This window comes from Gekko japonicus, unplaced genomic scaffold (genome assembly GCF_001447785.1).
Source record: "Gekko japonicus isolate JY-2015 unplaced genomic scaffold, Gekko_japonicus_V1.1 scaffold1569, whole genome shotgun sequence".
Classification (NCBI taxonomy): Eukaryota; Metazoa; Chordata; class Lepidosauria; order Squamata; family Gekkonidae; genus Gekko; species Gekko japonicus.
The window spans coordinates 122,099-134,745 of record NW_015169825.1 but is presented as its reverse complement, the minus strand read 5'-3'; the positions used below and the strand labels follow the sequence as shown (position 1 = coordinate 134,745).

The 12,647-nt window shown below is 42.7% G+C and overlaps 1 protein-coding gene across 1 annotated transcript in view; it reads right to left on the bottom strand.

Moving 5' to 3' along the window:
• The window catches only part of OPTN (optineurin), a 44,730-nt gene that overhangs the window by 23,298 nt on the left and 8,785 nt on the right, over window positions 1–12,647 (bottom strand). Inside the window, exons 5-6 of the mRNA XM_015417233.1 lie at window positions 7,905–7,981; window positions 3,229–3,366 (exon numbers count right to left, since the gene is read on the bottom strand). Of these exons, the coding sequence (XP_015272719.1) occupies window positions 3,229–3,366; window positions 7,905–7,981 (215 nt within the window). The remainder of the gene's footprint in view (window positions 1–3,228; window positions 3,367–7,904; window positions 7,982–12,647) is intronic.

The window sequence follows — 12,647 nt, the reverse complement described above, 5'->3', positions numbered from 1 at the left end:
TACTAATATTAAGATAACATTGTAAATAAAGGTTTAAGAATAAAAATTAGCTTTGAATATCGTTTTCACAAAAACTGCATAAACATCTATCTTTGTTTCAGAGTCTTTTCTTCTTGCGTTTCTTCCCTGTCCGAGGTTTGGGAGCAGCTGCTACTTTTTCAGATTCCGAAGATTTAGAACTAGTGCTTGTTGAATCCTGTGAGTAGGATTCTTCGACATCTTCTTCCTCCCCCGCAGAAAGTTTCATCTTTTCTTTTTTCTTTTGATTTGTCTTTGAAAATTGGACCATAAACTTATTTGCCTTAGGAACAGAATCAGTCTTAAATTTTTTGTCCTCATAGTTGAAACTCAGTCCTTCAGGAAATACCCATCTGTAGGGTATTCCCTTTTTTTTTTAAGAGAGTAAGTTCCTTGTAGAGTCTCCTCATCTTCCTTACTTCAAAGGGGATATCTTTCAGAATTTTTACATCTTCGTTTTTAATTTTTAATGCCTTCCCCATCGTGGATTTTAGTACCAGATCCCTGGTAGATCATTTCGTGAATTTCAAATAAATTTCTCCTGGGAGTTTGTTTTTCTTTATAAAGTCCAGATAAATCCTGTAGGCCAAGTCCATCTCGTTCAATAATTCTTCTCGTTTGTAATCCATTAGTGGTACAAGAGCGTCCGCTAAAAGTTTCTTTAAGTTCTCATCTTTTTCTTCTGGAATCCCTTGGAAACGTAGGACGTATGTAGATCTTTCCAGCTGAAGCTGTATTAGCTGTGTTTTGTCAGAGGATCTTTCTTCATCCACTTCATCCAGTCTTTTTTCCCATCATTTTTATTGTTTTCTCTGTAGCTGAGGTTCTTTTATCCATTTGAGTCAATTGTTTTTGGACCGTGTCCAATTTAGTGTTGAGATTCGTCATCTGCTCCATTAGAGGGCACAGTGCATTTGCTAGCAATATGGAAAAGTCTGTAGTTACTTCCTGGTTCTGGGAGGGAGTCGTTGGTTATTTCCTGGGAGTGATTTCTTCTCCGGCATCGTTCTCCGCCCTCTCCCCACCATAATATCAACAAGAAGTAAGTTCTCCAAAACAAGATAAAAGTTGAACAATTTTAGTCAGCTTTATACTAGCATGCAGTTTTTGACTTCGTTAAGATTTCTTCGGTTTAGTTTAGCTTAAAGTCTTTTGTTCTCGATTTAAAACTGCTTTTCAGATTTTACTGGGGGGGGGTCTTGAGTTCCCCCTCAACCCGCGCTTTGTTTGTAGGCGCTTCTAATTTCTGTCAAGGCTCATGTTCACTTTGTAACACTTGAACATTGCTTAACTCACGGTTTGGAGCCTTGGGCATCTTTTAGAAGCATTTTTTAAGCTTTCGATCATGTCCGCTTGCTCCAGTAATCGTCTCTAGTTGCCATATTGGCTCTGCAGCGACGGGACCTTACAGGGAAAAGGTGAGCCTCAATTCCTTGGTTGTCACCTTGGAAGAGGCTCTCCTCAGCTCCCCAGGCTGAGGAGATCCTGGGAGGGTCTGGGACCAGCTCAGACCCCTCCCGTCAGCCGAATCTTGGCGCGTCTCCATCAGAGATAGATGGGACGCGTCCGAGCGGTAATACGCTTAAACCGGAAACCCCACCTTCAAGTCTTAAGAAGTTTCCATTCATCTGCAATCATGTCCAGTGGAATATCCATTGGGAGTGCTGCTGCTACTTTCATTATATCCTTGTGGGTTTCTTCCTTGACTCTCTGTGCTGGAGCTAAACACTGAACATATCTGAGGATGGGCTTGTCCAAAGATGACTGGAGTAAAAGGTGTTTGCAGGCTGCTATGAATTTTTTTTTTGCTCCCGTTAAAAAGAGTAGCTGTTCCTTTTCAGAAAGTTTTTTCCGTTCATCACAGATTCTACTTTTACTGATAACTTGTCTCACAGGTATGCTGTGCTCATCACTGAAGGCTTCAAGAGTCAATGGTGCTGAACTCTTACAAACACGATTCATTATGGTTCTTATAAGTATTTTTACTTCACTGTGCATCACATGCACCAAAGGCTCTTCTTTCTGGAACACTCCAGTGAACTTTGTAAATTAGCGGGCACTCGTGCAACAAAACATCACCTCTGCTTTCATTGTCTCATGTTTTAAGAGGTTAATTATATTTCTATACTTTGTGGAAGATTTCACCAAATCACTTTTGCTCTTAGGAACAAAATCCTTAAAGTACTTCATAACTGAACTGAAAACAATCTGTCTTCTTACTCCCTCAAAATGCAGTAACAGGAAAAAACCTACATTCACAAAAATCAAAGAAATACTGACTTTACTGAACAATTTTTTAAAAAAACTGACAAATTACTGACCAAGATGAAAAAACTGACTTTTACTGATTTTACTGACCATTTTCCACCCCTGCAACAAGAAGAGCCACAAGAATGTAAAATCTGTACTTTTCTCAGCCCTTCTGTACTACCCAAACAACATAATCTGCTTTTATTCACTATTAGATCACGTAATCAGTGGTTTTGGAACAGAAGAAGGAAATACTACTTTACACAAGTGATTAGAATGTGGAATTCACTGCCACAGGATGTAGTGATGGCTACAGGCACAAACTGCTCTAAAAGGAGATTAGACAGATCCACGAAGGACAAATGTATCAGTGGCTACTAGCCATGGTAACTAAAATGAACCTCTACATTCAGAAGCAGTAACTTCTGAATACTAGTGCCAGGAGGCGACATGAAGGGAAGGCCTTAGCCTCTATTCCATGTTGTTGCCCCTGCAGAGTACTGACCAAAATCTCCTGAGGTGTTTGCCTCTTAATCCAGAGCTGTTTCCCCAGTTTATTAGTATTCCAGATGGAAAGGGCCAGCTCTTGTTTTTATGTTCACTAAGGTTCATAGATTGAATATCACTGCAGACACAGTGCCCTATAGCAGTGCCATCCTAAACTCATTTCCTTCAATGGACTTAGAAAGGTTTAACTCAGCTTAGGGTGGCATTACTGGTCAATATAAGTAAGAACAAACAGCTGGCAAGGGAACAATAGCAGGAAAATCTTATGCTATGAAAGTATGAAGTAGAAATCCTTAACATCTAGTTGCATTACTCTGCTTTCTAACAACCGGACAGGATTAATGCACAGATATCATTAGGGAAGTGCCTGGAATCATTGTTCTAACTTTAGGTCTTATAACAAGTCATCTCTACACACCCACCAGAGTTTATTATTCAATCTACTATTAATACCTGTCCTTGTGCTCCTGAAGTTCCTTTTCCAATGCTTCCCTCCCCTGAGTTTCATTCCTGAGGCAATGAAGAAGCTGGCTGACAGTTAATTCTTCAGACTCCAAATAGGTTTTTGTTTCATCTGCAGACCTGCTTTTACTTTGATAGAACACACAAACCAAAACTGGTTATTCCAAAACAGCACACAGCTCCTTGCTAGGTCCAGAACAAGTAATTCCGGTTCCAATATTGCACACAGTTCCACTGTAGAAGAACTAGCCAGCATCTTAGGTCTCAATGACTGTGCCACTTTAAAGTGAAGATTCAGGCCGCTGGATGCACACTTTAATGTGGGGATGGGGGTCTGTGTGTGTCAGTGCAACTGAGAGCAATACTGTAAGTAGTACAGACTTTGTCAAGAGGCTAAACTCCTAGCACTCAGGGAGGAATGGTCACAGCTGAGACACCAGACTAAGATGCATCCATCCCCTTCAGGAAGCAACAGCCACATCAGCGATGGGGGTGGAGGAATCCTTGAAAGATAGCTACTAGACAGCAACAGTAGTGGAAGGTGACACTGGTGGAGGATCTATCATGGACCACAGCAGTGACATTTTACCTAACCCTGATTAGTACTGTGCAGAAGAAGGCAATGATAAACTATTTCTGTTCATCTCATACCTTGAAATCCCTATCATGGGACACTCCAAAATAAAAAAAGATAAAGCGCTGGATGACAGGCCACCCCCAGGGCGGATAGCACTCCATCAATTACTAAGGAAGAGCACAGGACAAGTACAAGTAGCACTGTTCTTAACAATGCAACTGAATTAAAGCTAAAAGGATATTCAGTCATTGATGTGAATGGATGCAAAAGGAAATTCCAAAGCTGTTCAACACATACAATAGGAATATGAGAAGTATGAATCAAGGTAAGCTCAAAATCATAAAACAATGGAACATTTAAACATTGCAATCCTGGGAGTGAGTGAAGCAGACTGGGTTAGGACTTTTTTACTCTGGAAATGACAAACACAGAAGAAACAGAGTTGCTCTAATAGTGAGGTGAGATGCAGCAGAAGCAATCGGGCTATAATGCAAAGTCTGATCGAATAATATCAGACTTCACAGAAAGCCTATTCTATTTCCCATTCCATTCTCTGTTCTTAGACCAAGGTCCTGAACAAAACAACAGAAAAACATGTCTAAAAACTTCTCCCTTCGACACTCCTCTGCAGCCTCTACAAATCAAGCAACAAAATAAGTACGTTGGGAATCAGAATCCTCTAACAGGAACTGAACCTTTTGCTCTAACGTCACTAGAGGAAGCATAGCCCATTTATCAAGGCATGGCATAATCCATTTTAGCCTAAACTGGAGCATGTAAAGACACTGCAGAAGAATATGTACAAGAGAGTCCACTGACTGGAGGGGGGAGGGACATGACCGATCTGAAAAAGAGATCCTTAGCAGACAACCCAGCAATACCATTGAAAAGGGGCAGTTGAATCTTGAATGCATGAAGGTACTACATAACTTTGGGCTAACCAAGGAATCTAAATAAGAAGGGAATTTACCCAAGGCAAGTGGAGAACATGTCCCCAGAGCATCAAAATGAGTATAACTCTTATCTCTAGCATAAATCAGCTTGGCCACATGTTTTTTGCACTGATTTATAGAGGAAGAAAAAAGATCCTCCACCCTAAGATTTACAAGAGATAACTTCTGTTCAAAAAGCAGGAGCCAGGGAGCCTTATAAGAGTACCTGAGGGTTAGGCTTATCAAGCTCCCCCCTCAGGGGCCTCAAAAATAGATGAAACCAAAAATTAAAGATGTATACCCAGGCACAGGCTTCTCTAGAGCTAAGACCAAATTCATAACAAAGGGCTGAAAATGAAATACACCTGGGGAGTATTTCCAATTGCTCGAAGGAATGAGGACTGTACTCTATTTATAGAGTTGTCTACAAAAGAAATCCACACATGGACATCATACAAAAGCCTATCAACATAACCATCATTCAGGTTCACACCCCAACTACAGATGCTGAAAAGAAACAAAGAAACTGAAAGCTTTTATACGAAGAAATTGATCACACACCTAAACAAGATGTGCTGATAATCACAGGTGACTGGAATGCAAAAGTGGGAAACAAAGTGGAATCAAATATTGTTTGGCAGATTTGGGCTAGGAGAACAACATGAAGCAGGAGAGCAACTCAGAGAATTCTGTGACATATGCTTTGGGCAACCAAACAGACAACTGTTTATGTGGACATCACCAGATGGCCAACATATAAATCAAATAGATTATATAATTGGAAGCAGAAGATGGAGAAGCTCTATTCTCTCTGCTAACACAACACCAGGAGCTGATTGTGATACAGACCATAAAATGCTAATATTGAAAATTAAAATAAAGCTGAAGAAAAACACCAAAACATTAATAGTGCCAAAATACAATCTAAGCAACATTCTTGAAGAGTTCAAAGACCATGTAAAGAACAGATTTACATTGCTAAGTAAAAGTGAACAATTAACAGAAGAACTATGGGTTGAAACCAGAGATATTATCAAGAATGTGTGTAGCCAAAAGAAATGCAAAGCCTCAATGGATGACTGATAAAATTCTTAAAATTGCTACAGATAGACAAGGAGCCAATTTAATGTAGAGGTTAAGTGCATGGACTCTAATCTGGGAGAACCAGGTTTGATTCCCCACTCCTCCACTTGCAGCTGCTGGATGACCTTGGGCAAGTTCTGTCAGAGGTGTTCTTGAAAGAGCAGTTCTCGAAAGAGCTCTCTCAGCCCCACCTACCTCACAGGCAGTGTTCTCTGTAAGCTGAGTTAGTGTGAGCTAGCTCACAGTTTTTAAGTCTCCGGTTCACACAGTTTTGTCTTAGCTCAGGAAAGATGGCTCCAGAGCAAACTAATTTATGCAGTAGCCAAATTGCTGGCTCACAACTTTAATTCCAGTAGCTCACAAAGGAGAAGTTTTGCTCACAAGACTCCACAGCTTAGAGGATGCATTGCTCACAGGGTGTCTGTTGTGGAGAGCAGAAAGGAAAGGAGTTTGTAAGCCACTCTGAGGCTTCGAGTGAATGGTGGGGTATAAATCCAATCTCTTCTTCTTCTAAATGCAAAAGGTGACAGAAATAGAATCAGAATTCTAAATGCAGCATTCCAGTGACTATCAGAAAGAGAAAAAGAGAACTATTATAATAAACGGCGTAAAGAAATAGAAGAGAACAACAAAAAAGGAAGAACAAGGGATCTGTTCCACAAGATACAAAAATCAAGGGGAAATTTAAAGCACAGTTAAGGCATGCTGAAAGGTCAACATGGAAATACATTAGCTAAACAGGACAAGATAAAGAAAAGATGGGAACAATACACTGAAGAACTATACAGAAGAGATGAAAGGATGACAGAGTCCTTCGAAGAAGAATCTGCAATTTTAGAGAGTGAAGTGAAAGCAGCTCTCAAAAAAATTGGGAGAAACAAATCACCAGGAGTGGATGGAATATCAATGGAGCTATTTCAAGCCACAGAAATGGAATCCATTAAAATCTTAAGAAGAATATGCCAACAAATATGGAAAACAAAACAATGCCCCAGAAGCTGGAAAACTCAGCCTATATTCCAGTTCTGAAGAAAGGAGATATCAAAGACTGCAGCAACTATTGGACCATCGCATTAATTTCTCATGCATGTAAAGTGACACTCAAAATCTTACAACAAACACTGTTACCATATCTAGAACAAGAAATGCCAGATGTTCAAGCTGGATTCAGAAAAGGAAGATGCACTAAAGATCACATTGCAAATGTACAACAGTTATTGGAGAATATAAGAGAATTTCAGAAGAAAATCAGCTTGTTTTCATAGGACTGTGTGGTTCATGAAAAGCTATGGCTGGTTTAAATGAAATGGGCGTGCCACAAAACCTGACTGCATTGATATGCAACCTATATTCTGTACAAGAGGCTACTGTTAGGACAGAAAGTGGGAAACAGAATACAGCTCAATACTCAGCCAATCTTAACTTCAGCAACAGAACTCGGAACAAACAATGCAGGATAAGGGAAATGCACTTTAAAAAGATGTAACATGACCAGTCCTCCTCTGAGAGGGGAACCCCACAGACCTTTTACTGGGAATGGTCTCCACACACAGATGACAAACCAAATAAAGAGCGCCGCATGCACTGATCTGCATGGGGCAAAACTGCAAACTTTCTTTTCTATTAGGAAGGAGAATGGGGTGTTCTTTCCATTGCAAATTATTTTTCTCTTTAGACTTAAGCTGGCATTCTCCCTTGACAGATCACAGTAGGTAAAACTCTTCACAAGGCAGCTAGATGTAGAAAGGATTCAGGGAATGAATGAATTTGTACTGAGACAGAGGATGGCCTTAGAGATCACACAGAGCTTGAAAAAGAAGGAGGCTCTCAAGCCCCGGATTCTGTGAGCTGATGTTCTGAAATAGCAACTCACAGAATTGGTCCAAGTGTGCATGCCAAAGCACAACTGATCTATCCGCATTGGGAACTGCTGAGTTCCAGATGTGGTCACCCAAAGATTGCTATAAATGGCACTATGGTACTTGCTACTGAACTCTGATTTTAAATACCTTCTCTAACAGAGGACAGTACAAAATAAAACTAGGTATTGGGGAGACGACAAGACCTCTGCTTACACACAGGTAGCCGAGTCCCCCTTCTTCTTGCCCTTCAGCTCTGGATTTTCTTTCAAAGATCCATTTACTTCTCCTTCCTGTGAAAAACGAAAACAAAAACAACTTTCAATCAAACACCCTGCAAAGTGAATCGAATTTTTTGAAGTTAATCCATCCCATTCACCGGCTAATTAAAGCAGCTCACAAGGGGCTACGGGACGCCATACGGGAGATTGTCAATAAGTCTCTTTTTCAGGGACAGTTCCCGGGGGCACCTAAGGAGGTAGTCGTGCGCCCCCTCTTGAAAAACCGATCTTCGGACCAGACCGAATTGGCCAACTATCGGCCCGTTTCCAACTTGCCCTATTTGGGCAAGATAATAGAGAGGGTGGTGGCACTTCAGTTACAGAGCTTTCTGGATGACGCTTCTATTTTAGATCCCTTCCAGTCGGCCTTCCGCCCTGGGCACGGGACGGAGACAGCACTGGTCACCCTCACAGACGACCTCCAAAGGAATCTGGATTGGGGTGGATCGGCAGTGCTGTTGTTGTTATATCTGTCGGCCGCATTTGACACGGTCGACCATCAGCTACTGATCCACCGCCTCGCCGACACTGGAATCCAGGGACTAGCCTTACAGTGGCTTGTTCCTTTCTCCAAGGTCGGGGATAAAGAGTTGCGCTGGGGGATCAGCTGTCCTGGAGGAACCCACTGGAATGTGGAGTGCCACAAGGGGTGGTGTTGTCCCCGATGCTTTTTAACATCTATATGTGCCCTCTTGCCCAGATTCCCCAGAGGCATGGACTGGGGTGTCATCAGTATACGGATGACACCCAGCTTTATCTGTTGTTGGACGGCCAGTCTGACTCCAAGCTGGAAGTCCTAGATCAGGCGCTACAAGCCGTGGCTGGCTGGTTTAGGCTGAGCCAGATGAAACTGAATCCGACAAAGACGGAGGTCCTGTACCTGAGTTGCGGCAGTCCGGGGGTGGGGTTCCTGCTTCCAACCTTTGATGGGGCACCATTGGTGCCAGCGCCAGAGGTTAGGAGTCTGGGGGGTGCTCCTGGACGCCTCCTTAACAATGGAGGCCCAGGTTGCGGCCACTGCCAAGTCAGCCTTTTACCACGTGATGGTCACCTCGAGATTGGATTACTGTAATGCCCTCTACATGGGGCTGCCCTTGGCGCAAATCTGGAAGCTGCAGCTGGTGCAAAACGCTGTGGCCAGGCTGGTGATGGGACTCTCAATTCGGGAGCACATCCAGCCTGTTTTAAAGGCGTTGCACTGGCTGCCTATAGCATACCGGATTCGCTTCAAGGTGCTAGATCTTACCTATAAAGCCCTTTATGGCCAGGGTCCGACATACCTGAGGGACCACCTTTCCCCATACATGCCCCGGAGAGCACTGTGTTCAGGGACCCAGGACCGACTGGTCCTCCCAAGCATCAAGGAGGCCAGATTAGCAACAACCAGGGCCAGGGCCTTTTTGGTGGCAGCTCCACTCTGGTGGAATGAGCTCCCAGAGGAGATCAGGGCCCTGCGGGACCTTTTACAGTTCTGCAGGGTCTGCAAAATGGAGCTCTTCCGCCAGGCCTTTGGAGCCACCGCCACCACCACCACCACTATCACCGTTATTAGAACTGCATCTACTGGTGGTGTTACTACTAACAACTGATTGTCATGGTGGAAGTCCTGAGCCATAGGTCCCTGTGACTACTGCCTGGCCCAGTCCCTCCCCTCTCTTCTACAACTGAAGCAGACCAATAGAATCTTAGGTAATACTGAAAATGCTAGCACTTTAATATTGTTGATTTTAACACTGTTTTATATTATTGTGTTATTTATTAATGTGATGAACTGTGTTTTATCTTATGTACATTTTATTCTGTTGTGAGCCGCCCTGAGCCAGCCTAGGCTGAAATGGGTGGGATAGAAATCAACAAAAATAAATAAATAAATAAATAACACTATAACTACCAATATTCAATCACTGATTTTTTAAAGAAAAGCTCTCAGGTGATGAGCAGGGAAATAGTCGCCATGTAGGGGACTGGGTCTGGGGAAATGGTGCTGATGCGGGTTGGGAAGAACAGACTTTCCTTCTGTGTGCCAGTGCACTTCCCAATAGTATTCAAGCCAGAGTAAACAACAAGCCCTACATGACCAGGGATCGACCTACCTGAGGGACCGCCTTTCCCCATATATACCCCAGAGCACTACGGTCTGGGGCCCAACATCGATTGACTATTCCAGGCCCCAAGAATGCAAGGCTCACCAGTACCAGGACCAGAGCCTTTTCTGTGGTGGCTCCTTACTGGTGGAATGAGCTCCCGGAGGAGATCAGGGCCCTGCGGGACCTTTTACAGTTCCACAGGGCCTGTAAGACGGAGCTTTTCCGCCAGGCCTTTCAATAGGAGCCACCACTACTATTACCATCAATGATCCTAGTGAATGCTTGGATCCTAGGTCTGGCCCAGATATATCGCATGAGGGATGATGATTAGATGAATAACACGGATTGAGATCTGGAAGCACGCCATCTAATCTTCAGTACTGTATGCACTTTACTGTTAACTGTTAATTTATGTCTTGAATGATTATGTTTTATGTGGTTTTATATAGTTTAAAGACTTCTTATGGGTATGCCAATTAGGTACATTGTACCGCTTTGTTAGCCGCCCTGAGCCTGCTTGCAGGATGGGCGGGGAATAAATATAATAAATAAATAAACTTGTGTGTAACTGACCAGGACAGTTTTTTTTGGGGGGGGGGGGGAGAAAGGAAGAGAGTGCTGTGGGCTGGGTGGTTTGAGTAGTACCAGACAGAGCAAACAGGAGGCAAGAGAAACCAAGACACTTCTAAAGTGGAGATCTTCAGCAAAGAAAGAACTGCTTCTACAGGGCAGAATACTGTTTTATAGGAAACTCTGAACAAGAGGGTGGGTGGAGCTGAAGCTTTTGAATGCAAACATGCATTCAAAACATTCTTTAAAGCAGAGACAGATACTGCTTGTGTTCTCACTGGAGAAAAGTACAATACATTTCCAAACGGTGGATTAGATTCCTATAGATCTGTTCTCCTATGTCAGGGGAAAGCTCCTTCTGCTGGAGGAAAGTGCCTCAGCAAGCAGAAAAGATCCAGGTTATCCCGTCCAGTGGCACGAAGAGCAGAAGTGTGTTTTGCTAACAATTCAACCCCCTGGTGGCTGGTGAAGATCCATAATAAAATCAGTGCTTGCTAGCAGTTAAAAGGCAAATGCATTGCATGCAGAAACCAGAAAGATGTCAGTACAGTATTAAGATGCGGAATCTTGAGTCTTTCAATATTATTTTCTTTTCCTTATGTGTGGGGGGAAAGTGGTTAGACAGAATGTGTCTCACAAAAAGCCAGCAGGCCCTACTTTCTCTAGACCATTTGTCAGCAATCACTGGCTGAAGACTGGCATAATACATAGAGAACTCTTAGGAGGTCTCTCAGCCATCTACAAGGAATGTCTCCTGCAAACTTGCAGAGTTTGTTTTTGAAAACAGTGTGGATGCTTCCAAGCTTGACCCCACTATGCTAAACAAAATTCAGTCTCTCTTCCCCATTTTATTGCTCTGGTTAACTACAATTTTTAATAAGGACTGCATTTTGAATGGAGTGAAGGGTCTGCAATACTGGATCTGTCCACCTGAGTCACTCCAGTTCTAGCCCTTCCACTATGAACAGCAGCAAGAATTTGCCTCCTTACTGCACACAAGGCGTACATGTCCCTTTTCTTCTTCCCTCATTTGCAACTTGCATTTTAATCACTTCCACATTTGCAGCAAACCATAGTTCATAATTTGGCCCAGCTATGATTTATTCCGCTTTCCCCATGTCAGGATTCTAAGCCAGGATTAAACCATTGTTTGGAATCCTGGCTTGGAGGCAACAGAACATAGTTTGCTATTTGGACAAAATGACAAACTGTAGTTTGCCAGGAATGGAGAAGTGATTTATTTCAGAGCCACACATTAAACAGGGAGGGAGGGAGAGAACACACGCAAGCCTGAAGATTTCCAAGGCTCTTTCCCACAATGATAAACCATCCAACTCCAGCCTGCATCTGCCTCATACAAAAGAAAGCTGCAGAGGTGCAAACAACAACAACAAAAAAAAGTAAAAAGGGTAAGAAGAGTAAGGTGCAGGGCAGTACTTGAGATAGTAAACTTGTAGTGGGGCTGTGGAGAGAGGGCATGACTCAGTGGTAAAGCATCCCCTTGGCAGGCAGAAGGCCCCAAGTTCAACCCCTGGCATTTCCAGTTAAAAGGATCAGGTGGCAGGTGATGTGAAAGATCTTTGTCTGCCTGAGGCCCTAGACAGCTGCCACCACCAGTATGAATATACAATACTGACATTGATAGACTGATGGTCTTATTCAGTATAATGCAAGAAAGACACAAAGAAAGCTGTGTATATGCGCTAAGAACCAGAATTGCAAAATTTAGAAAATTCAGTGCTGTATTGTAATGCAAGTCCAACAATCATATATATGTGTGTGTGTGTGAGGAGAGGTACAAAATGGTAGAGTTAACTTAAGTGTTCTGGATTACAAAGTCGTTTTGCAATCTTCATTCGAATAGGACCATGAATATCTTTTCAGAACTGCAAAACTTCATTTTTTGTGTGCTGTATGATTCTGTAAACAAGTCAATCGACAATTTCCCATACTAGCAAAGTACGTCTATAATTGGAGTCGGGCCATCAAAGCAAATGAGTGCAAAAAAGCACACAAAAAAT